We start from the raw sequence: 25,821 nt of genomic DNA, 5'->3' as shown, positions 1-25,821 counted from the left end.
CTTATGCATCTATTCATTTTTATTTATTGCTATTTCTCCTCAAATCTTCCTTTTTTTTTTTTTTAACTGTCATTATGAAATTATTTTAACTGTAATTCAAAATAAAACATGTGCTGTATGCTTGGGGTTTCTATACTTGAGAACTTCTGGCATTCAAAAAAAGAGAGGTTACTTTCTCAGACTGGTCTGCTAAAAGCCCTAGAATCTTGAAAAGTCTCCAAAAATGTTGGGGATAGTGGAGAATACATAAAAGCAATCATTTACTGCCAAAGGGGATAGACTTCATTGACTTTGGTTTTACAGGTCTCTGCACCTATTAGAATATAATGCTTTTATTGCATTGGGTAATGCATTTAGTGATCCAAAGCAAAATGAAGTGAATGGAAGGACTCCCAGTGGTTTCAGTGAGCTTTGAATGAGATTTTCTTTCTGCACAGATTGCTCCCTGGGGAAGAAACATGTATTCATTAAGCACTGAGCATTAAAGTAACACAATATGAGTTCTATGCAACTGTGTAAAATACAGTGGCTATCACTGACTTGACTTAAAGTTTCCTCAAATGTTTTGCTTTATGTCATTAAAAGTAATTCATTTTCTTGGACTGTTGTTGCTAAGGTTTGGTTCATATAAGTGTTTTAAGAAGAAAGCAATCTGAAAAACACCCAATTACTAGCACAGCAGAGAACTCATTATTTTTTCAAATGCCTCTTTTGAAAATGCTTTAAAACTTTTGATTCTGTTGATTCAACAAAAGGGAAGCTGTTTAAAAATAAACAAAATAGCAAGAGAATAGTCTTTCAATGCTCTGAAGAAAATAACTCTTTTCTAACATTTCCCAACAATTCTGAACTATTGTACCTTGATAACGTTCCCTTTATTCCACCAGCTTATACACAGCTGATACTATAATATATGTCAAGGCATATTCTATGTTTCTGTACCTTTTATGACGACCAGATGTTCCTAAATCCATATTTTGATGAATACATACCACCATTTTTGTGCTGTGGGTCTGATACTTCCAGAAGGCGTTGGATCTAAGAATGTGCTGAGTGTTGCATGGAAGTACAGTAGGATACATCAGATTCCTGATCTATGGGCCATAGACTTTCTCTGCATAGGAAACATCCAGCAAACCCCAGGTGCAAAGGAGCTCTCAGGCTCATGCACAGGATGCACATAGAAAGCTCAGAGTTTCCTGACGGTTTCATTGTAGATGTGTGGTCACACTGATGACCCAGTTGGCAACCAAGATTTCTGCTCAGCTGGCCAATCAGCAAGAGCTACTGGTGTAGCCGGGTGCACAAATATTTATCTAGACAAGTGGCAAACAATGACACAACCAGAGGAATCCAGACAGAGTGTCAGATGTGAGTAAGGCTCCCACACATGAACATGTGGGAAGTGGAACTGATCATAGGAACCCTGCTATTTTAGATCACCATTTCTGGGCATCCCAGCAATGGATTAGCCAAACTGGAGGGAAGGTGTTCAACCCTGGCTTTCTGGATGAGTTCCTTACTACCCCCTAACACAGCCAGTAAGGGTAATTCTGGTTACAAGACCCTTCCCTAGACTTCTGTGACAAGCACAAAATAATTTCAGCACTATAAAAGAGGTTGACAGTATTTCCCTGCAGATGCTCCCTATACAGAAAATCATTATTTCATGTCCATGAAGGAAGCAGGACATGGCATTGCCCAGCTCATGCTAAAACTGTGGAGGGAGAGAATCTTCCTGCTTTCTGAAAGAGGCACTGCAGGTCTCTCTTCCTAGAACAGTAGCTTTGTTGCAATGTAAATTCTCTCATGGATTTTTCTTACAATTTTTAACAAAAAAAAAAAAAACTTTGTAGAAGAATAAGGAAAAAAAATACATGTTGATATTTTTATCATTATGTTGCTGATACTGGAATTTAACTGAATATTCTTAGCCAGAGATATTATCCACAGACAATAATTCCACAGAAACACTACAAAATTTACCAAAGAAATATAACTATATTTCATTTGGAAGAGGCTTTCTAGATGCTTCTGTTATGAGCAGCAAACACAAGCCTCAGCTGCAATTAATTTTATTCCTTCATTTCTTTTCCTTTCATTTTATTTTCTTTTCAGCAGAATCTTATGTTTAATTTTCAATAGCTGAATACCTAATATCTACGTTGCCATGACCTACCATTATGAAATCTGCGTATAAAAACGAATATTAGTTATTAATATGGAAAAGAACAGCTTTAAGCAAACAGAACTCTGTAATCTTATACCAGGGCTGAGAACAATATGTAGTGAATTACTGCCAAATGGTACTACTTTCAACATTTAGATAGTAACTTGGAAACTGACAAAAAAAACTCTAACCAGGAATCCTCTCATCACAGTACTTCTTTGCCTAATAATTTCTATGGTAAATTCCTTTTAAAGTTGGTGAGTTTTTGTGCTCTTTGGGGTTTTTTTGATGAAGCTCTACTGAAATAGAGAACAAGAAGAAGGTCTTGATATGAAACAGTGGGTGAATTAAAGGTAATGTTAAGTTTTATAAATGTGTGTAAATAAGAAGAGGACACAAAGGAGGATGGATGAAAAAAAATATAACTCTTGTATTCAAGCCTCGGTTGCTTTCACAAAGCATCTGTTTTTTTAGTACTCTTGCAAAAATAGCCCTCCTGTCATTTCTTATTCTCTTACATATTCATGCTTGGAGCAAGTTTTAAATGGATGTTCTATTGACAGCCTAACTTCCTGTGTCTTGGCGATATGTAGACAGGACTTAGAAAAACATGACTTTTAAAGAGCCATTTTGGGGCTTCAGATTTAACATTGATTTGGCTCAATTTGTTTCATATTTTTATTTCTAAATACATTTCAACTGGACAAATTTTATTAAAAATTATAATTTTAGTATTAACTTATAGATCAGGTTTTAAAATAGCTAGGCACCTGCAACAGCAAGAGAAAGAAAAACTTCCTTCTTTGTGTAAGGAATCAGATACTGGTGGTATGAGACCTGTACGGCTGTACATGGCTATACAGCTACACTTGCATACAAAGCCCATTTTGAAGCACTTTGGGTTTGGTCAATCCCGTGTTTCTTTGGGTACTTGAGTAATCCAAGGTGGGAACCAGCTAGCATGTATACTAGCATTTACTTAGAATCACATTTTTAAGTCAATTGGTACACTTTCAAAAGCCCCCCTGAGGATTAACTCACTTGTATCAACACCAAAGCTATAAAGTACAGCTCAGCTGAATTACACAGTGAAATTGAAACCACCGAGTGTAGCCGGATTGAAATGTGTGCTGGGCTCTCTGGTGAGGTACTTTTCCTTATTACCTATTTTATGGCAAAGGAGCACAACAGAAAGAACCAGGAGAGGACAGAGTAGTGCCGGAGACTACCTATCCTCTGACAGCTGCTGAGATAAATCTATTTAATCCTGAGGCTGGAGAGGAACCTCTCCAATATTCAAATAGACACAGTCAACATATTCTGGATCTTCCCATTTCTTTCACTCAGCAGAAGCCCAGAAAATTACCCAGCAAATACTTTTCTACTCAAAAAAGTCAGAGTACGAAAAGGAGAAACATTTCAACTGGAGCAAAAGTACATGACAAAAAGTCTTTCTAAAGTGTTAGCATTTTGGGCATGCTAACAGTGCAGAGCTTCTTGGCAGGGTACGTTTGCCCAGCTGGAAGTGTGGGTGGAAATCTCCACTACAGTGATTGTATCATCTCTAATTCTCAAGCCAGTTAATTTGGAAGAAACTTGGAATATATCAGCATGGAATCGTGTTGTACCATCTAGACACAGTCTTTGGTGATTCCAAACTTGGTATCTACAGAGCCTGTATGCTCCTTGCCAAGATTATCGCTTTGTTGACTTTCTTTTCAGAGTGCTCACTTGGTAATATTGACTGAGTTGTCTGAACAAATGTTTAAGGAATTATCCATTTGAAATTCTGAATTAATATATGAAAGGCTGTCAGTTTGCATGGAAAATTATACATATCTCCAAGTGAACAAGTGAAGCTGAACCAACTGTTGTAGTCATCAGATTTTTAAGTGATAGTTTCTCATCACCAACAGAAGAGTAACACAATCTGCAGTTTTTGAAGTTGCCCTATATATGCTCCATTTGAGCAAATTACAGTATTTGGAATGAGAATATGATACTGAGGGTAATGTAGAACAAAAATAAAACATGCTTTTTTGAATAGATCATGATCTATAAAACAGTCAAAACTTGTGCTTTCATTGCTGCTAGAGTGGTTTTATGATCCCAGTCCCTGTGATGCTGAATTGCTGCTCCTTTCTTCAGGGATTACACCTCCTGACTCCTTAGATTATTGTAAACTGATCTACCTCTGAGCTTTCTTCCAGAAAATTGTACAAAGTCTGAGTGTGCACGTGAAATCCTGCTGGGAATGCTATCAGCAGAAGCATTCAGGTTGTGCCCATGCTGAAAAGAGCTGTCAGCCTGACTAAACAAAGAATCCAGTATATAATCTGTAAACCCATCTGCAGCATCTGGCCTGGATTAAAAAGACCACAAAATTTGAGTGAGAGGATATTTTTGTGCATAGACAGGCTGGAGGTCTGCAGACAACACTCAAATGAGAACACAGACAAATTCTGCTACGAAGCAAAGACATCGGCAGTCCTTACTGAAAGGGTTCTCCAGAGAAATCTTCTAGGTGTATGCATAGGGTTTTATATATATATATACACACACACATATATACATATGTATGTATTTTATATATACATATATATTTTTATATTTATGCACTCATTGGACTAAGTACCATATCTAGAAATATCAAAATATTTGAGAGTCCAACAGTCCAGAAAAGAACAATAACAGAGTTTATGAAGACCCCAGTCAGACAGAATGTCCAATTTTCATGACAATGAGGTACTTAAATACTTCAGAAAAAAACAGCTTTTAAATGCCAAAAACTGAGTGTCAAAACCAGTAAAAACTCATTAAAAATCCATGCCTTTGAACCCTCCAGCCATCCCACAAACCAGCAGAAACCTGCCTTAGTCCAGATACAAGGGCATTGCAACAGTTTAACACCACACTGTTATCACTTTCTCCTGCATCCTTAGCAGACACATATTTACACAGATATTTCAGAAACTTCAAAATTAGAACAAATATTTATTTTTCATAACAAGTAGGTGGTACAAAATTATTTCCTTACTTTTGGAAGGGAAGCTCTCGATCCTGAACTTTGTGTGGTCATTGTCAAAACTGTAGTGATACCCAGTGCAACTCTAGCTGGAGCAGCATCCATGTTGATCCAGAAAGAAACCCAGGACAAAATGACAATCAGCAGGCTAGGAATGTACATCTGGATTAAATAGTATCCCATCTGACGCTCCAAATGAAACTTGACTTCAATGCATGTAAACTTTCCTAGAACACGAAATTACTTTCATAAATGTTTTTTGCACATTTTAATCTTGCTTTCTAAACATAATTAGATGTGTTGCCTGTTTTCTAATCTAACGTTATAAGAAGTTCCTGATACAAAAATGTGAGTTGGCCATTTGTTGCACGCTAGCTTGGGGAATGCACAAGATCCCTGAAGCAAGCTGTGCCTAATTCTTCACATCAACCAAGTAAACGAATATTTGCACAGTTGTTTCACCTCTGGAGAACATAATGTAATGTTTCTTTTCTCAAAATTTAATAAGATTTTACTTTAGTCAAATAAAATGTTTTGTGTAAAAGGGGACAGCATTTTGTTCTTTTAATGACCTGAGATTAAGCTAACATGTACTTAATCAGACAAATTGTAAGCAATTAGTCTCACAGTCCTATGGTGTAACACACTCCTCATTCTGGTCATGTCATTTGCCTGTGGCTGCTGATTACTTCTTGTTGCAAAATCAACTCAAAGCCTACTTTGAATTTTGCCAAAAATCTAACTCCAGGAAGCCCACAACTATCTCATGTGGGAGATGAGTGATTGTTCAAACAACAAATAGCTGCCCCACAGGGGTAGGGGAGGGCAGAAGTTTAGGATTGCCTGACAGCGGAGCTTTTCGTGTGGAGGGGAATGCAGGGTCCTGAGCTGCAACAGTTCATCAACTGCTAATCCAGTCACTCTGTGCTGCTCTCCAAATTACTGTCTATCCTGACTGTGGTTTGGGTACTGTGAAGACTCTCACTTGAGGCAGACTAATCCAAGTACAAAAACGTCTGTCCTTCATGAGATGTCATGCTAATGGTTTCAAAGGACCCCTTTTGTGTTGGTTGGTCAACTGTATGAAGATATATTATTCCTTCTTTATCCTTTCAGGTGAAATTAGATTTTTTTGCTCCTTTTTGTGATGCACACATACTCTTACTAATCTAGAAAGCTGAATGGCAGAGCGCAAGAGATGGCACAAAGTACAATGTGGAGGCTCTTTGGCAAAGAAAGGAGGGGAGAAGAAATGAATAATATCTTTTGGCAGGATAGAAGCTCATATATGAGTAGCTTGACCGGTGACTCTGAATCCAGACTCTGAGACCTGGATTATGATGGATCCTGACCAGTCTGCCCTTACAGAAGAGGACTCAAAAAGTGTGGGGTGGCCACGTGTGGCAGCAGTGGCATTAGAGTAGCCCAATCTGTCACATGTGCTCCAGATCCAGGTGATGCAACCTGGACAGAGCACCTTGCAGCGTGGGTGGGAGGAGAAGACTGAATAATACAACTTTTATCCGTATTTTAATTTCATAGCAAACCTGAAGGATCATTTTACAGAGAAGACGGCAATGTGGATGCCTGTAGGCAAAGTTTTCTTTTGCTTGAATACTGCTTTTCAGTTCCCCTGGGCAGGCCACACACTTTTAACTTTTGGTAATTAGACATCCACTTTGTTTAACCACATGTAATGGGAGATACTAATTGGCATTTTTGTGGGGAATTTTCATGGGTGTACAAGGAAGCTGTTTCTCATGCTCTCCCCATCTCTTACTTTCAGTGTTTGACCCTGCGGAATTGTTATCTGACAGTAAATAGAAAAGCAGATGAACTCAGCTATTCAGAGTTTGAGTTATGTGATGGGAAATAGCTAAACTTTGTATCAGCCAGATAACAAATGGGTAAGCTCTGTCTATTGGAATTTACTCTTGATTATCCCCTTTAAGTGTGAGAAAAGATGAGAAGTCACAGCAGTCCCCCTTTCCATGAGTCTTGGACCATGGAATCACAGTTTTCCTTCATTGGCACTTTGGGTCCCAAAATAAGAAGCTGTATTTGTAAAAATTAAAAACAATAATTTTCTTTTCATAAGAAATGAATGTGGCATTTTTGGCAGAGGCAGAACTTCTCACATCATGTTATTTCAGAGAGTGAAACAAATGTATTTGATGCAACCAGATTGGCTCTTACACTGAAATGATGAAAAAGCTTTTTTAGATGAGAGGGATTATATCTAATCCCAGCAAGCACCCAGCAAACCGTTCTCTAAATACTGTCCCTATTAAATAAACTCCAAGCAGCTAAATCCATATTTTAACAGTGTTCTCTTTGCTCTGTAAAGCTAACGACAGAAAACACAGCCTTTGAAACTTCAAAATAGCAAATATAGGAAAAAGATTACAGTTTTAAGCAAACATTTAATTTACGAATATTTAATGTCTGTACACTATTCAGATCAACAATGAAGGCATTGTCTTTTCAAATACTGCATTTCATAAATTAGACCACACATAAAAGCTGGTGAAAATGTGCTCTTTTTCCTCATTTGCACTTTGATATGCTGGAGAAATAAATTAAGGTCAGAAAAATCAGTGCTTTAAAAGTGCTGAATCAATATTTAAGAAAAGATTCAATTTGTTAAAAAGTTTCATTTTAAGGAAATCAAAACAACTAGATTTTTAATCAGTATTGTAAGATTTTAAACTCCTTAATGATTTTAAGGAATTAGAATACGTATGTTAGAATATCTTTAATGAAATGAAAGGACATTTAAAAACAAAATCTTTCAAACAAATAAAAATAAAATGGAGAAAATTTCTTTTTTTTTTCAGATTTAAAGATGTGTGGCTGAATCAAATTTTGATCTCATTTTTTTTTCATTTTACCCATCTTTTCCCTTTGCAAATTGACAATAGATACAATTAGACCAATTAATGGAAAAAAATAGAATAATGCTCACCAGTGTTGTAATGTTTTGTGCAATAACCAAGCTCTTTGTCCTCTTTCAAAATAAACTGTGGCAAGGTTAAACCCTCTGCAACTTGCACAGGTCCATCACTTAGCCACTCAAATATCAGATCATTCATAGTGTAGCCAACTACAATAAAGAAATCAGAGTTTATTAGATCACAACTGACTGGAAAATATCAGAAGCAAATATTATTATGTCTGAGAAGCATGTGTTATATCACAATATATGTTATCACAGCTATATTTTTAAACTGATTAACAACAGCACTACTGCGGTTCATTACTAGTTACTATTACTACATGATTAGTGTGTTAAGAGCAACAAGTAACACCATTATGTTCTGAAATACTGCCCCGGGTTGCCACTAAAAATCATTTTGCTGGCCCATCAAAGATACTGTTTACAACTGAAATGACATTTCTCTGTCCCCATGTATCAGCTAGCTTGATTTTGCTTTATTTTCAACATTCTTTGATGATGGAGTTGGTGGGCACCAACAAAACAAGGATTTCTAGACTGAAGAATGCTGAGCCCCTACCAAAAAGAAAATGGCAGCTTTAGTAACTTGTGAACCTACCACTGAAAGGTGTGAAGGGCAAAGTGAAGCTTTAACTCACTGAACTCTCTTTTATTCTGCAATGGTTACATCTATATGGGTAAATTTAACAACCTGTGGCCACTCTCTGGCCCCAGAGACAGGTGGTAGCCAGCAACTCATACTCATACAGCTACACCTGTTCTCCCCTCCCCACAAAAAAACCAAGCTGGCCTTGTACCTACTGACTATTGGGAATGATTGCTGGCATATGCCATTATCCAAGCCCCTCCTGGTTTTGTCTGGTTCTTATTCAGTGCAGGTCAAAACAGTGCCACGGTGTGTGCTGCCAGTTACGCAGTATGGATGAGCGTGTGCTGTGGAGATCCAAGTCCATGCTGTGACCATGTTTATCTTACCAGCATAACTGTACCTATAGCACCCCTGCTTCATTTTTCAAAAGACCATAGCAAGTCTGGAACAGACATACCTAATCACTGGCTGTGTTCTAATTGCTGTTCCTTTCCTGAGATTTAATTTCTCCTCCACAGCATTGCTGTGGTTATCCCTGGAAATGACTCAGCACTGATGCCACGGGAGGGGGAAAGGGAAGGGAGCAGGAACAGTTCAGAGACAGGGGACCCGCATGGTATGACAGTTAAAGCACTTTTCTCCTTGATTTTCCCTTGCAAAATAGGGATATTGAGTCTCACCACACAAATAAGACAATATAGATCCATCTAACCACCGACTGTTACGTTAAAATTTTGTTCTTTGCTAGGTAAAGCAATTAGACACTCACAGCTCTCTAACTGCATTGTACATGTCTGTACATCCATAGGAAAATTCTTCAAGTCCATGGGACAGGATAAGGTTAAAGTTAGCCTAAAATTGGAGGAAAAAAAGAAAAAACAAAGAAGCTATTGTTAGAAATCTACAGGTTTACCTGTTTTATCATGTTTACAGGTTTTATCCAAAGCTCCTTGTTTAGAGGTTAAAGGATCGAGACCAATTCTTAACACCTCAGACAGAAGTTGGACTCTACCTTCTGAGCTTTTAAGGACATAAGAGCTGTGAAGACAGAGCACGTAAGCAAACCAGGCACTCGCTGGCTACATTGGCTGAACAGAGCAGGGACAGAGAAGACAACATCCAAGACAGCAAGACATGCTCTCTACTAATGTACCAGTGAATGTTTTATGTATAATTCTGAACCCAAATAATGCAAAAGCTGAAATGACTGATCATGGGATGCACATTTTTAGGCTTTGTTTTGGAAAAGCAAAGGAAGGAAACAAAAATCACAGGGTTTTTTTTCAACAGAGAGTGCTTTTGTTCTCTTTAAGGCCCATTTCCAACCCTTCATTCTTACTGCTTAGCCATTAAAAGAAAGAAAAAAATACCATACAGTAAAAGCTAGAATCACATAACATTAAAAGATAAAGAGTACAGACAGAAGAAAGCAAGCCTAAAGGAACATTATCATACAAACTAAATTTCTCTTTTAATTTTTCAGTTGTTATTGTCCCAGATAAAGCATAATTTTACTTGGATGGGAATATTCTTAATGTTTCTTTCCTCTTTTTTTTTTTTTTTTTTTTTTTTTTTTAGTATGGATTTTCAAACCAAATATAGTTAGAATAAGTAAAACAAGCTATCTATTGTTGTATAGCTTGGGCCAATGCTTTTACAGAGGCAGTGTGAAAATCAGAAATTTTTTTTTTTTTTTTTCCTTTTTTTTTTTTTTTTTTTTTAGTTCAGCTTACTTTTAAACATTTGATTGAAACCTGTTTCAAGACTTCTCCTCCACTTCATTTCTTTTCAGGTTTGTGTAGGGAGAAGAAAGAACTTTTAACAAATGAAAATACTAAGATGACATAATTGCAAACAACTAGCTGCTTTGAAGAACAGAAAAATTGTTAAGATTTATGGGTAAGTCATATAAAAACAGTACACTTTTATTTCAGATTACCTTCAGCACAAAAACCACTTTGACACAAAGAAAGAAAATAAACACAAACATCTGCCCCCATTTATCATCAAGGACAAGAACTAGATTGTCTGATTTGAAGGTACACTGAAACATTAACACAGTACAATGAGAATAATTTTTTTAATTATGCCAGTAAACCCACAGGCCTAATCTTGTAAGTATGCTTTCCCACAGGCAAATATGATCTGTATGAACAAAAACTTCACTAAGCTCTGTCTCACATGGTGATTTTGTGCTTTTCACCATATACAGCTGATTCAAGCTCTTTCAGTCTATTTCTTCATCATGTGAATTTTTGGGAATGGCCTGACTGGGCCTTCTAGTCCTACTGTTCTGCCATTAAAGCACTATGACAAGAAGATGATATTTAGGTAACTGAGATCAAGAAGGTCTCAGCAAGATCAAAAATCACATTCAACATCTCTGTTTTTGCCTACTTGTGGGTTACACAGAAAAAGTCGTATTATTTTCCTCTTGGCACAGTCTTCAGCGTACAAGGTGATCATATCAGGAAATTAGATATTAGTTGTCTGTGGCAGTGAAGTGCACTGAGATGAAGTCCCCAGTAGTCCCCTCAATACCACCTTAGTAAATAAACTGTCATTTAACCTTTGGGAGCAAATAGCATAAGCATCAAGAAAAAAATAAATTAGTCATCTAGAGAAAATAGTGCATCTGGTAGGCATATAAAAGTTATTGAAAATCTGCCCTTTACTCATTTAAATATTTTAAGTGCTCTGCAAATGCTAACTAGTCACATTTTTACAGGGTAATTTCCTGGATTAAAGATTGAACTATTTAAATTGCTAATCTCCAGTATTAACAAAAAAAAACACTTCTGCCTTCTTTTTTGAAATTTTGATATATCAAACTCTCCTCCTTTTTTATCATCTTCTAATTATGGCTTAGATGTTTTAAATTCATTTCAGACGTGCCTATGCACAAATGCAGCCATTCTAAATATGTCATTCGTTTGTATTCATTGAAGTAGGCATGGTCTATGCACCCCTCAGATCTTACTGTGTGTTTTGCATGCTGACTATGCTTCCTTGCCCCCTTCATCCCTTTCTACACCCCAAAACCCTCAAATGATCTGGAGTTTGACTACATACATGGGCAGGTGGGTCTCTTTTATTAGTCTAATATCAAACTCATAAGAAAGAAATTATATCCAGTTGCAGTTTTCAATATTCCTAGGGATAAACTGATTTGTCTCCATCGATGATAGGTAGATATATGATAGCGCCATATGGTGACATAGCACCATAAAACACTGATGGGGACAGTTTTATGAACAGTCTGTAAAGCTGAAAAGAGAACAGGCTGGCCAAGGACTTGATTTTGTCTTCAGTTACCTGATCAGCCTTTACCCCCTGTTAGCCAGGCTCAGGTCACATAGCTCGCTCAGCGAGAGCTCTGAGGTTGGGCACATTTTATTTTCCAGCTGAGCAGAAAGAGGTTGTGAGGGAGTAGAGGAGAGTCACATCTCCAGCACCCCAGCACTTCAGGAACAACACTAGGGCCAACAAGCCACCCCAGAGGAGAGGTGAGGTTGGTCTCTTCTTTCTCTCCCTGCTCCCTCCCCCAGCCTGCACTCAAGGAAGAATCAAATCCTGGAAAAATGCAAATAGAGTATGAACAGAACAAAATGCAGAATCAGAGCCAGAAAACAAAGAATGAACAATTAGTCGGCACTGTGACAAAAATAATAAAAAAATAAATCAATAACATTACTGAGCAATGCTCTAGTAGAGGCAGGGCTGTAATCCAAGTACTACAGGGCAGCACTGCGTATCTTAAACTTTGGACCTTCTTCCTGAGGATTCCCTCATAGACTCCTAGTGTCCTGCTCAGTCCTTCTGAGCAGCATCTGCTGATACTTAAATGCCTTCAAAGTGCAGTGGGCACTGCCAGGATCTCTTCACGCAGCATCTCGTTCACACACCCCCTCTTTCATCCCCTGGGCTGCGGGCCTGTCTCTCTTCCCACCCCAGCTCAACATCTTTCATTTCTGGTCACTTCAGAAACCCTTTTACAGCATCATTGAGAGATCTGTGTCTCCCACTTCTGCAGGCAGGAAGGCAGAAGTCCTGCAGGCTGTGGCCTCCTTTGTCACAGAAGCCAGAATAAGGCATCCTGTGGGTAAAAATAAATAGCCTGACAACATGTTAGTCGGTGGAGACCCTCATGCTGGTGATCTTTAACACCTGAACATGTTGCTTTGCAACATAAGTGTTTTCTCCAGATGGGAGCAGACATGCCCTCAGATGGGTCAGCAGCAGAGCTCAGCACAGGCTGGCTGCTGCCCTAAATGTAGCCACTGTCACCAGCCATCATCCTCGGAGGAAAAGCCAGAGGAGAGTGGTGACATGCATGTGCAGCTGAGGGAGCTCAGAGGTATTTACACGCAGTGCAATCAAGTTCTGAGCGCTCATCACAGAATGATAGGGGTTGGAAGGGACCTCTGGAGATGATCTAGTCCAACCACCCTGCCAGAGCAGGTCCACCTAGAGCAGTCCTCTCCTTTCTCTGGTCCTTGGTATGCTTTCCCTACCTCCTCCTATGTCTGCCAACCTAGCCTACATCTCTCACAGGGACACTTATATGACCTGTAGCCCAACCTCTTTTCTCTGCATCCTAGTCTATCCTCATACCCTTTCTCCATCCCTTTTCTGTTGCCCTGTTCACACCAAATCCCCCCCCCCCCCCTCTTCAAGTTGTTAAACCTTGAGGCCGGTCTGCTCTTTGACACTTAATCCCCAAAACTGCAGTATCAGTGGAGGGTAAGGCCCTTTAATAAATAAAAAAAAATCAACAGGAGTAAAATTAAACAGATTATTCTCAAGATGATCTTCAATCTCATTCTTTCTCTTAGGGGTTTTGAATGCTAATGCTCGTCACCGTCATGCCACTCCTCTGAGAATCTCACAATGCTACAAAAACACTTCAGCATACTACATATGCAGACTGTCTGTGAAAGGTCTGCAACACAAAACTGAAGAACTGCTAGTATTGCATTAAACCCTTAGGGAATTAGGTTTACATGTTACATAATACAAGAAATTTTTATATAAATTTAAGATAACACCTAATTTTAACTGGGATTTGATGTATTGCCTAATCTGCAACAACCATTAAACTGTATTCTAACCTACTTCTTTACAAGCAGCTATCACACCTTAGCCTGCTGTGTTGTGACTCACCCAAAAATTCCCTTCATCTCAGTGATAACTCTCACCCTGGAGGAGGACACAGATCCCACAAAAGAAGGGCTCTGTGGATCACAGTACGAGGTATCTGATGACAAGGGGGGGAATATAATTTTCATTAATTATATTGCAAGTGGGGAAGCTTGTGAGTGGGCTACATAACAACAGCCTCCTCATATAGATTTTTCTAATGAGAAATATCTACAGTGAGTCTTATTAAGTATAGAAGTACTGTTGGAAATTTAAATAGTCCTAGAGATATAGGTACAAGTCCCTTCCATGTCCAAAAAAGCATTATTATCTCCTCATAAGCATGAATAGTAACAAATGCCTCACCATGAGTAGGCACAGTATCAAAAATAACATTTTTTTTCTATTCTTATCCCTTTGTTCTTTCAAGCTACAGCCGTCAGCAGCTCAGCTGTTGGAACAAGAGACTTCACACACTAGGATTTTAAGTTGCAAATACCAGAACACAAGTAGTACATGCATGGTCACTGCTGACATTGACTATGTGCCATTTTTATGAAAAATCTTATACCTGTGCAAAGCCCACAGTGTTGGGATTAGTTAGACAAGTGGGATTTTTTTGTTCAGTATTTCCAATTCTAAAGATGCTATCATAAATTGCAAGATTTCTGGTATTTTTCCAAAAGCTCTAAGCTGACGATAAAGTAAAAATATTTTTAGCCATACATTTTTCTTTGGAAGGTTAAATTCCTGAACCTTTTAGATGCTGAAATAACATTAAAATATTACCTAAGCACAAGCAGACAAAGTTCCCCATTAAACTGGCAGGGGAGATGGAGTTGCACAGCAACCATGACAGCATCTCATGACACAGGAGCAAATGCCATTTAGGCTACTGGCACTGAAGCATGGAGGAGAATCTAAAATCTCCTTATATTCCTCCCAGCCCCCTCTCTTAGATGGTCTGTTCCTGAAAGAAGGGCACACACACTGTTCATATATCAGAAGGAAAAAAAAATAGTAAAATCCCACTGACATTCTTCTTTCAAAGAGCTTTTCATTTTGTAGCCCATCTCATTATTTTTTCAGGGACCTGAGTCATCATTTTGAATGTCAATTCTAGTAATTTTTACAGTCTACAGACTTTGTCCTGTTAAATGGAATAGTCAAACTGTCTGCTTTTTCCCTCATTTTTGAGGAGTCCTGGAATTCCTCCCTAATATTTGTCATGTTTTGCAGCTTCATTTTTGTCAGATGGGAATCGTCTGAAGTCGGGCTTAGAGGAGATGTGGAGTCTTCTCTGCGATGGCAAAATGGGAGATGTAGGCTGGAGTTTCACATACTGCTGTTTATGAGCATGTTCTCACTCCCTCCAGTGCTTTGCTTTGCTTCATGTACTGCTTAACAACACAGGAGCTGGCACAGAGTGGGGTGGTGGATTTCTCATTACAGGCATCCCACTTCTCATTGTAATGCAATCATTGTCTGTAGATGCACAATGCCAGCACATGCGCTGCCAGCAAATGATTTTCCAATTATTGCTCAAGCAAATCTATGAAATTAAATTCAAGTATGATTTCATGTAACAGTTAAATTCTGTAACCACCTGCTTCCTTTCCATGAAGAACAGTATTTCATCTCTCCATTCTCCTCTGTCATTTTCTATCTTAATTTTCCTGCAGTGTGTGTTTAGTATGGTGTTGCTTTCCTCCTGGCATGATGACATCTCTAAGCCATATATTGCAATGCAATTGGCAAAGTACCTTCAATCCTGGGACCATATTCCAGGAGAACATGCTTTTTTCTACCATTTATAAAGGACTCTCATACCTGCATCATTTTACACCTAACCTTTAACTGCTCCAGTGCAAGTTCAATTGGTAAATGGAGTGATCCGTCACTAGTAATCAAGGGCATTGCCTTTACCCATAGAGCAGGTACACAGGCATGTGTCTTGGCTACGCAACTATTCCATTGGCATAGAAGTAACCACCTGCCAATATTTTTTGATCCTGTCAGCCAAAAAGAACTTTATGTGTACAAATTGGTCTCCTGCGGCATTTCCCACTTTTCACTTAGAACAAATTCTTCCACTCTATTAGAGACTCAGGAGTATAGGGCTATAAAAGTGACATTCTGGGCTATCAAATCTGGTCATCTGCTATAACACATAGTGACAGCATTAATTTCTTTCAAAAATAATCAGGGTTCGCTTAGTGATATCTAGTTCCATTCCCCTCCCCATTTCTGATGAAATATTTTTTTAGGAATTCAATGCTTAGAAACTTTCTAACTTCCACTTTAAGCTTACTTATAGCAATCTCAGAACCATTTGTTCTCCTGGCAACATTGTCCTTCAGTCTAAGCAGCTCTTCAGTTGTGTTTGTATTTACAGCACCTTCAGTGTTCTTGTGTATCAGCTGGAGACATACATGGCATTAGAGGCAGTACATAACTTCCACTTTAAGCTTACTTATAGCAATTTCAGAACCATTTGTTCTCCTGGCAGCATTGTCCTTCAGTCTAAGCAGCTCTTCCATTGTGTTTGTATTTACAGCACCTTCAGTGCTCTTGTGTGTCAGCTGGAGACATCCATGGCATTAGAGGAAGTACTTGTTCAGGTATAATGTCCATATCCTTACTTTGCTTTAAATGCTTTATGAAGTGAAAAAGCAACTAATTTTGTGTCATTAAAACGTAAATTATTCTTTCCTTAAGCAGGATGATCAATAGGGTTTTGACAATAGCTGTGCTAGTTGCATAACAAAGTACCCGCATTAGGCTTTATTATTTATTTAGTAGCTTTTATTATTTGTTATGCAAAACAAGTACTTCAGATACAACAGAAAAATAAGGGTATTGAAAACCCTCAGCTAAATCCTCAGTCTGGATTTGTAGATTGGGGAGGAATGAGAAAGACAGTAGTGGGTGATGGGGGGGCACAGTTAAGAGAATGTTAGGAAACCATTCCAAAGGATGAGAAGGATTTCAGGCCATTTAATTAAAAGACTCTGAAAGGAAGGGGGATGTGGTGGAAGGAGAGGCAGGAGTAAGGGCAGGAAGGAAAGAAAAAGGATGGGTGAAAAGCAGGACTCTAGGACATTGGGTTCAGCCATAATGAGAACGGCAGCCTGTCCCACAAAAGGCTGCAATTTTTTAGCGTCTGAAACCATTGTTATTATTGTAATCATGCCCATGGGAAGATGAAGTTATCAAATTCACTGGATTCACATAGCATGCAGCCATAATTTGGGAAGTCACTGTGTCCCAGTGACATTGTGCAGTTTAATAAAGTCTAGTGATTCTAGCACTATTTATATAATGTCTATAAGGCTTCTGCCTATAATACATAATGGCTGTCAAACCCAAAACCTCTTTAGATATGTGCTCTATTGCAGTTAGCATTTCTGCACTGATTATTCTTTGATGGTTTTGTATGTTGTTGGTTTTGGTTTTGTTTTGTTCTTTTTTTAATGTGGAAAAGTTACTTTGAGGTGTATGAAGAAGTTCTATGCTTTTGGAAAGTCAGGGCAGTGAGCATGGGACAGTGTGCAGTTTTGCTAATTGGAGAACTAGCTAATTTTCTATTAAAGTGTTCTTGTGCTGATTGAGATTAACTTCCAAGGGAAAATCCCCGCCTTGTCAATATTGGTATTATTCTGATAGGAGCTGGGTTAATAAATACGATTGTGTGAGGTCAGAGAGAGGGATTCCTACATAGTAAACAGCCATGTCAATCATAAATCTCTCTGCTGCCCCCTCTGCTAATCTGTCACATGGAAAGACAATGCTGCTAGTAAAGTCCAAATCCTCTTAAATCCCAGCATTAGATTGTAAAATAAAATAGAAGTCATCAAATCAAAGCACACACTGAGCTGTAGAACATAACATTTCCTATGACTCTGCTAGGCTAGACTGTGCTGTGCCATGGATGATTTACGCACAACGGTGTTATGAGGTGTAAATCATCATACAGCTGATAAAGTCTGTACCCCAAAACTGTTTTAGGAAACCCATGCCTGACTTTCCTGTAACAAGGCAACATATTCTGTAGCAGCCACACTAAAGATCTAACGTCTGAAGGATAGCAGGCTTTTTTTCCTATGAACAGTCTATTGCAGAGGCACCACTAGTGTTACCTGTGCATTTCTTTAATCTCCTTTCTGTTTCCTTCCCACAGAGCAAAGACCACAGGTACAGAGGAGACTGAAAAAGTTCCACTCAGAAAGTGGAATTATAGAAGTGCTGTAGGTTACTTGCAATGTAACTTGTACTATAACCCCAAATGGTGTGTGGAGCAGTGGGGATGCAGGGGATGTCAACTCCCTGTTCTGTCACTCAGCTCTATGGCCACACTAGGAAGAGTCGATTTTGGAAATTCCTGTGTAGCGCAGCTGGCACAGGAGATAGCATTGCAAATAAATGTGCTGTTTTCACAGATACTTCTCTTCGGTTGCATAAGCAGGCAAAGGCTTTTGGATGTGCCAGCTCATCCCGACAGCTACTTGTTGCCGAACGGAGGGGCTAGTAATCACCCCCGGAACAGCTGGACAAGGAGAGAGAATTCTGATAGCTTGAATTCCCTCTGCTTTGTGATGCCCTAACAGCACGGTACTACTCTCTATCAGACAGACTGCCTTTGTCCATAGTCGTATTTAACAATTAAATCTAAGTCAAGAGTTGAAACCACGAAGAACTAATTGTCTATATAACTGTAACATTTCTTGCACTATGAAGATAAACAAAGACAGAAATACAGGTATTTTGAAAGACTTGAGGAAATTATTCCTTGGTATTTCATTGCACTTTGAACGGGAATAACCAAAATGGGGGGAGAAATGCAATTTCTGAATTTGCACAAATCTCCCTAGAATTCCAAGTGGCTCTTGTCAAATTATGCAACGCCTTCTAAAACCTTTGCATATTTTAAAAATATGAAGTAATCTGCTTTGTAACTCTTCCTGGCTAAATGCATTTCAGAGCACAGTTCTACAACTTTATCAGACAAATGGGAGTGTTTTCTGGAGCAGCAGGTGAAAAAACGGAGTTACAGCTTCTTTACCTTCCTGACCGATATATTCTAGGTTCAGTGCCATGGATCAATATTACAGTTGAGTTATATCACCTCCTGCATCAAGCTCATATGGCTGAGATGCACTGAAAATATTAAAAGGCGGAGGCAATTAATGTAGAAAAAAACCTCTAAACCTTAAATAAAAGCATTCCATTTTCTATCACTTTGCTAAAATAAGCCTTTTGGCAGATGCTAATATTCTGAGCTGGCTGACAGCCTGAAATGAGTTTGTGGCAATCAGGTAGCACAAATGGGTGGCTCAGAGAGGATGTGAAGCCTCTTATGAGGTTTTTTAACATTTTCCTGGTGTCCCAGGTGTCTCTAACGGGCCAGAGAGATACGATCCTTGCCTCTGGAACATAAAATCAGTGCAACAGTATATGCAATGCAAACCCCAGCTGTCATAAAGAATGTGACTGCCAGGAACAGGATTCTTGGTATCATTACACAGCTCTGCCACTTTTTCCAAGTGCATAGCTCCCTACAAAATCTGGTCCATGAAGAGATCATTCAAGGGTCAGGAGCAGATGAGTCACAGGCATCTGGGGAGTGACATTATGTGGGTTCTGATCTTAACTCTCATTGTTTTTTCAGCATACAAGATATACACAACTTAAGCTAATTTTACTGAACGCTGCTATAACAAACCCTTTTTGTTGACTGCTCTCTGCAGGCAGCTTTAAAATAAAAGTTGTAACTATTTAAGTGTTTTGCAGCTCAAAGAGTGCAACTGAGACTGATCTTGACAAAAGTGTAGTTGTTTGCTGAATATAATTTGCTATAACTGCTGACTTCCCAAAATACATGTGCCTCTAAGAGTCGTTGTTACATCTCTACTGACAATATATTTGTGGTATTGACTAGTGCTGGGTTCTCTCCACAAGGTTCTATTTCTCTCTGTAGTATCCAAGTGTTTAAACCAGTTATCCAGAGCCTCAGGCTCTATACGGCATATATTGCACAATATCTGAGATCAAAGCAAATACCAAGGTACTCATTCGAGCATGCAACAAATATCTAAAAATAGTTTGGACTCCTAAACTTATATGATTCATAAGTGGGTACATCAACCATCAACGACTCTGGCTTTATTTTCTATAACAACTCCCAGATTATTAAATATAGATCTAGAAGTATGCAAGCATGAGCATTGTAACTAATTATTACTAGGTGAACTGTGATGGAAATCTGCATCATGCCTACCATCACCGGTAAATACAGAATGGCTTATCTTTCATTGTGAGAAAGATGAAAAGCCTCATGGTTATCATGGGGTGAGATAATTCCCAGAGCCAAAGATTGGAGTGGAGGTACCACACAGGCCAGACCCTCACTGACCCTTCTGTGACTTATCTGAGGACCCATATTCTACAATAAATATCTTGTTTTAGTAAAATATGGACCGTAAGATTCTAGTTCCAGGTGACCTTCCAAATTCTTCTCAGAAAGGGCAGGATTAGCCTCTGGGAGTATTGAACAGCATAAGCCGGTTGTGCCTCTTGGGGAGCATATTTCCATGTTTTCAGTGCAGTATATAGGGAGGAGGAATATCACTGTCATATGATACACACACCTTGCTTCTTAGCCATTAATTACCAGGAGAAGTTCTAAACTCATTTTACGCAGACAGCAGTTTATATTTATGTGAGATTAACTTAACCTTGATTTTATTAAATTTGGAAATATGACAAAGGAGCCTACGCCACTACTTCTCAGACATCTTTGCAAAGTGCTTTAAACATTTACAGCACACTAAAGGCTAAATGTTAAATAGCATGATGTCAGGCGAAGTGCTGTTGGTGCAGTAGTGAAAATGGCAGCATAATAACATTCTCAATGTACTGAAACCAATTACTAAAATATTCTTGTTTATTTCCACATAGCACAATTAAAAGCGACTGGCAACACACAGATGCATCTAGATGCATCTAGCCCAGTACCTAGAGAATAAAGACAAATTTTTCTAATTACTTCTGACTTAAAGTTTCTGTACTCTAGAAAGTTTTCTTCTCTGTAAAGTACTATTAAAAATTATATGCTGTGTTAGAGGTGCCAAGCCTCTATTTCTGCTTTGTGATACAAATGAGAAACAATGAGCTTTGCTTAGTACTCCATTGGAACACTGCTTCCTCTGCTTCAGATTAATTTGCATTTAGGTGTGGGAATTTTACAAATGTGATATGACAGCTCAAAATATTACTTTTCCCGCATGGACAAATGTCAAGAAAATTATCCATCTGCATTCAGAACAGCACCCAACTGTACTGTTGCCTCCAATAAGATGGTGTCTGATGTCATTCAAACAAACAGATGCATTCATTCCTTCCCCAGGAAGAAAGAAGAAATATTTGTAAGTGACAGCATATTTATCACTCTGCTAGTGCTAGTTTCATCCTTGCATCCTATTGTTTTTCTCTAACTGTTCATGTATGCCAGTTTGAAACCTTGTTCAATAAACATTAACGTTTCACACTACTTAATTCATCTAAATATTACTGGGGTCTTCTCAAGGAATTTCCACAAGAATTAAATAAATGGAGGAAGTGCCATGTTATTACTTATTTATTTAGCATCCTAAAAAACACAGCTGTCCTTAACCTGGATCAATCTTAGTTCCTTAATGAAAATGCAGGTCACAAACAGAATGCCGAGCCAGAGACAACTGCCTTCTAAACTGATCTTCCTTACAGATGAGTAAATTCACTAAAAATCCTGCTAAACAAATACTACCATGTTTATTTTTCATGATGCAAGAAAGGCAAAAGCTGAGAAGCATTCCTAGACACAAATGAAACACAGTAATTGCTTTTTAAAAAGACATTGAATGAGCAATATTACAGTGTTTTGAATCTTTAACTACCTGTATTAAGCAATTAATGGTGCACAGTAAGCTGAATGTCCAATAAATACTGCAGATTATTTGCTGCTGGCTTTGCCTGTGCAATGCAATTCTGATTCTCTGCATACATCCCATTCCATCAGGTCATATCAAATCATGTTTTGTCAGTGTTTATTAATTCAGCCTAAATCCAGTCACATGACACATACTTCAATGGACTCAGTATTAAAAAACACTTTCTGTAATTCCAGTTATTTTTAAATGTGAATAGATCCATCTGATTACCCAGTGACTTGCATGTCAAGTTTATTGCATTTCAAGCATGTTTTTACTTCAGGTGTTGAGCAGTCATTTAAAATACTATTCACCTTTACTTTTGAACTGCAGCCCACAAACTACTGAGGAGTAGAGTAAGGAGTAAGAAGAGTGATTTCAGCTAATGCGAATGGGAATTATTGAGGTGTAACATTAAAGTTTTAGACAGCCTCAAGTTTCCAATGAGACTAAGAAGTACTGCTGTGCCACTTATAGACTACTTCGTGAAACGTAAAAGCTTAGCAAAGGAACATAAATAAATTTTCCTTCAACCCTTCTATGATTAAGTCTCATTTCAGTTGTACACATGGGACAACAAAAAATTAAATGTGTATATTATGTTATGTAAGGGTAGTTACATCCAGAAAAGCAGGGAGTGAGGGGAAAGAAGGGGATGAAGAGAAAAAAAATTAACTGGTTTACCTGATACTGTACAACACTTTTCCAGTTTTAGAAATCCTCAGCAACTTGTTGTCTGTCGTGACATCATGGAAGTTTGCTCCCTTCTCATTGGCAAAGAATAAATCCGGCTTCCAAATAGAATCCAACATAGAGGGATCCAAATCCAGGGAATCATCAGGATATTCGCTGTAAGCCAGACGTGAGTCGTTCCACTGCTGTCTCAAAAAAATGTTCACTCTGTAGTCCTACAGAAATGCCATGTAAAAAGGTTACTAAGCCACTTACCAAAACTGGAAGCCTACTTTAGCTTTCTTTATGCTCTTAGACTTACTACAGTACCAGCATTACATCAAACATTTATGTTATCCTTTGAACAGAAGAGTTGTCATTTGAAAATAAAGCAGTCTGAATGCTGTATTGAACCAAATAAACACAGCTGGTACATTTTCCAAATCAAAATTACTGCAGTGATAAAAAAATATTAACTGCAACCTCCAATATTAAATATTACCCTCTTTCAAATGCTATGGATTAACTGAGAGGTACTTAGGAAGTCAAAAAGCATTGTAGCTAGATATACACAATTTCAACAAAGATTCTATAAAACTGCTAATTTAAATAAATTGCTTCCAATATGTAAATCAATTATTTCTAATGTGCTCATGAATAGTTGCTAATTCCAGTGAAGCCAGATTTGTATAGAAGAAATTAAACCAGCACTTCTTATTTACTGTTTTTATCCTTTTTCTATCTACTGTATGCTTTTCTCTGTATGTTTCTTCATTCACTCCTCCCTCTCTGCATCCCATTAAAATTGTTCTAATTGCATTCTGCTCAGTGGTCTGCTAGTCACAACTGGGAAAGGCAGCAATTACTTAGAGGTTCATTTAGAACCAACATTAACGCTGTGTCAAGAACTGGCTATTAAAGGGGAGTGTGAAAAGAGCTTTTAGGGTCTAAGCTCTCTGAAGGGAATGGAAAGGTGCTAATACTTATTCTCCTCATCCTGAGTTTCTGAAGTCAGCAAATAAGGGCTTCATCTCCTTCAGATTTCCCTGCTATTATAGCATATTTACCTGAAATTACTACATTAAACTTGCTTGTGAACACTCTCTTAGAAATATATCTACTCTTCGTCTGAAAGTATTTAATAGTATTTATATTGATTATATTATCTGAAGGAATATGTTACCAAATAATTCTACTGACTGTACAAACCCCTGACATTTAGGATTTGCTTTATGGTAGCTGCAGAACATTAAAATGACAACACTGTGCTTTTGATTTGGAAAATGTATGAGCTGACCTGTGTATAGTTAGGCCAGTGAACTATGTAGTCTAAAGAACTTATCATCCTTGAAATATAAATAAATATTCTCACTCTAATTAGAGCTGAAGACAGCAGCTTGCCCAATATGCAGATTCTGTGAACAAGCCCCTCTAAGCTTCAGCATTTCCTACCCTGACAGAACATTTCTGACATCCAAACTGTTACAGTTTTTGAACCAAATGGGATGATGATTTACAATCTCACTAGGAACATTGTTTTTCTTCCTTTCTTTATCATTTTCACGTTGCTGTTGGGTAGATGTGAGTCAAAACAAGATTGTCTACTAATTAGAGTAAAATAAACTTGAGAGAGGTCTCAAGATTAGCATAATTATTAAAGATACTTACAAAAGTCTGTTTCTGCTTTTCATGAGCCATGGTACTTTTTATGGTGCTGTTGTTTCATACAGTTAAAGATCAAATGGCTACTTGCAGTTCTGAGGTTACAAAATGACATCACATCTTGTGAGGATATGCTAACCCTAAGCATACTTTCCCTTGTTTCTTCGTCTTGGAAACTAAGAGTGTCTTAAAAGTTTATGTGGGACAGTTTTATTTATAAACCCAGGAAAACACTTGATTTTCATTCTGCGGAATAAAAATGCAGTTGCTGTCATCAGCAACTACTGATAGAATAAAATTGCTACAACTATTTGTGCAATGGCTTTTACTTTTTCTTTGAAATAAGATATACAATGAAATCTGTAGAAAGTCGAGAGATTTTTTCCACATGACATAGAAATCATAAAAAAATCAAATCAGTAAATTGTTTAGAAATATCTAAAAATAAATGTGCTTTCATGAAATTCAGTAGCTGGTGATTTAGATAACAAAAAACAGTCTGAAAAATCTTTATTCATAGAAGAGCTTGCATGTGATGATATATATTATACCAAAAGTGTAAATAATGCCAATAGGATTACACTATCTTTTTCAGTTACATCAGAGCCATCACCCTGATATATCTTAGCAATGCCTTCTCTCTGCAAGCCTTATTGTGAGAAGTAAAACCTAACTGAAATCTTTGCTCATAGAATCATAAAATGGTTAGAGTTGGAAGGGACCTTAAAGATCATTGAGTTCCAACCCCCCTGCCATGGGCAGGGACACCTCCCACTAGAGCAGGTTGCTCAAAGCCCCATCCAGCCTGGCCTTGAACACTGCCAGGGATGGGGCGTGCACATTATGTCTGATAGGTTTTGCATATATATAAAAATACATCTATATTTTTTTAATAAGAAAAAAAATGGACATATAACATGTGCATCACAAAACCATCATTACTTTTTTCTTTTATGCTTGTGGTATAAGCAGTTGAAAGAGATGTGTGTTTACACAGTCAGAGCTAATCATGGGCAGAAATTTTAAGTTTATTTTTCCTGTGCTAACATTGTAACTATCTTCTGAAGAAAAATTCTCCTGAGAATGGTATCACAACATGGAGCAGACTACACTGTGTATTTTGCAAGTTCCTGAGGGTAGAAGTGGGTGGACTGTAGTAATGTACTCCTACACAACCTCGAGTACACCTGCTCCACAAATTCTTTCTGACAGCACCACAGCTCTGAACAGGGAGTGCGGACCTGAAGATTTAATCTCAGTTGCAACACCAATGCCAGCAATAGCTCAAGGCAACTCAGATAAACAGATTTCCTCTGTTCTCAAGCCATAAGATGAGAGTAATACTAACATACTAAAGGAATATTTATCTGATTAGTTTTAGTAGATTTATCTGAAGATTTAGGACTCAATCCACAAATATACTTAGTTTGTGTTATAGGAATCTATATAGAAATGGTTTTTCAGCAAATCCATGGCCACAAGACTCACTGCCCAGAGCTTCAGCAAAGCTCTGGATCCCTTTGGTCTCAGGGGGGTTCAGGGGAGCTCCGTTCACTCTTCAGTGCTGCTTTCTGTTTCTGAACTGATGCTCATCTTAGATCTTAGCTTTCCTCCCGTCTTCCCCTCCAACAACATTGATTG

The 25,821-nt window shown here is 38.1% G+C and overlaps 1 protein-coding gene across 4 annotated transcripts in view; it reads right to left on the bottom strand.

The window, feature by feature from the left end:
• The window catches only part of GLRA2 (glycine receptor alpha 2), a 129,645-nt gene that overhangs the window by 78,158 nt on the left and 25,666 nt on the right, over positions 1–25,821 (bottom strand). For all 4 annotated transcript variants that reach the window (XM_014960133.1, XM_014960136.1, XM_014960134.1 and 1 more), the window contains exons 4-7: positions 22,531–22,754; positions 9,510–9,592; positions 8,161–8,298; positions 5,208–5,422 (exon numbers count right to left, since the gene is read on the bottom strand). In XM_014960133.1, the coding sequence (XP_014815619.1) occupies positions 5,208–5,422; positions 8,161–8,298; positions 9,510–9,592; positions 22,531–22,754 (660 nt within the window). The remainder of the gene's footprint in view (positions 1–5,207; positions 5,423–8,160; positions 8,299–9,509; positions 9,593–22,530; positions 22,755–25,821) is intronic.

This window comes from Calidris pugnax, unplaced genomic scaffold (genome assembly GCF_001431845.1).
Source record: "Calidris pugnax isolate Ruff unplaced genomic scaffold, ASM143184v1 scaffold188, whole genome shotgun sequence".
NCBI classification, from domain to species: Eukaryota; Metazoa; Chordata; class Aves; order Charadriiformes; family Scolopacidae; genus Calidris; species Calidris pugnax.
This window is presented reverse-complemented; position numbering and strand designations above follow the sequence as displayed.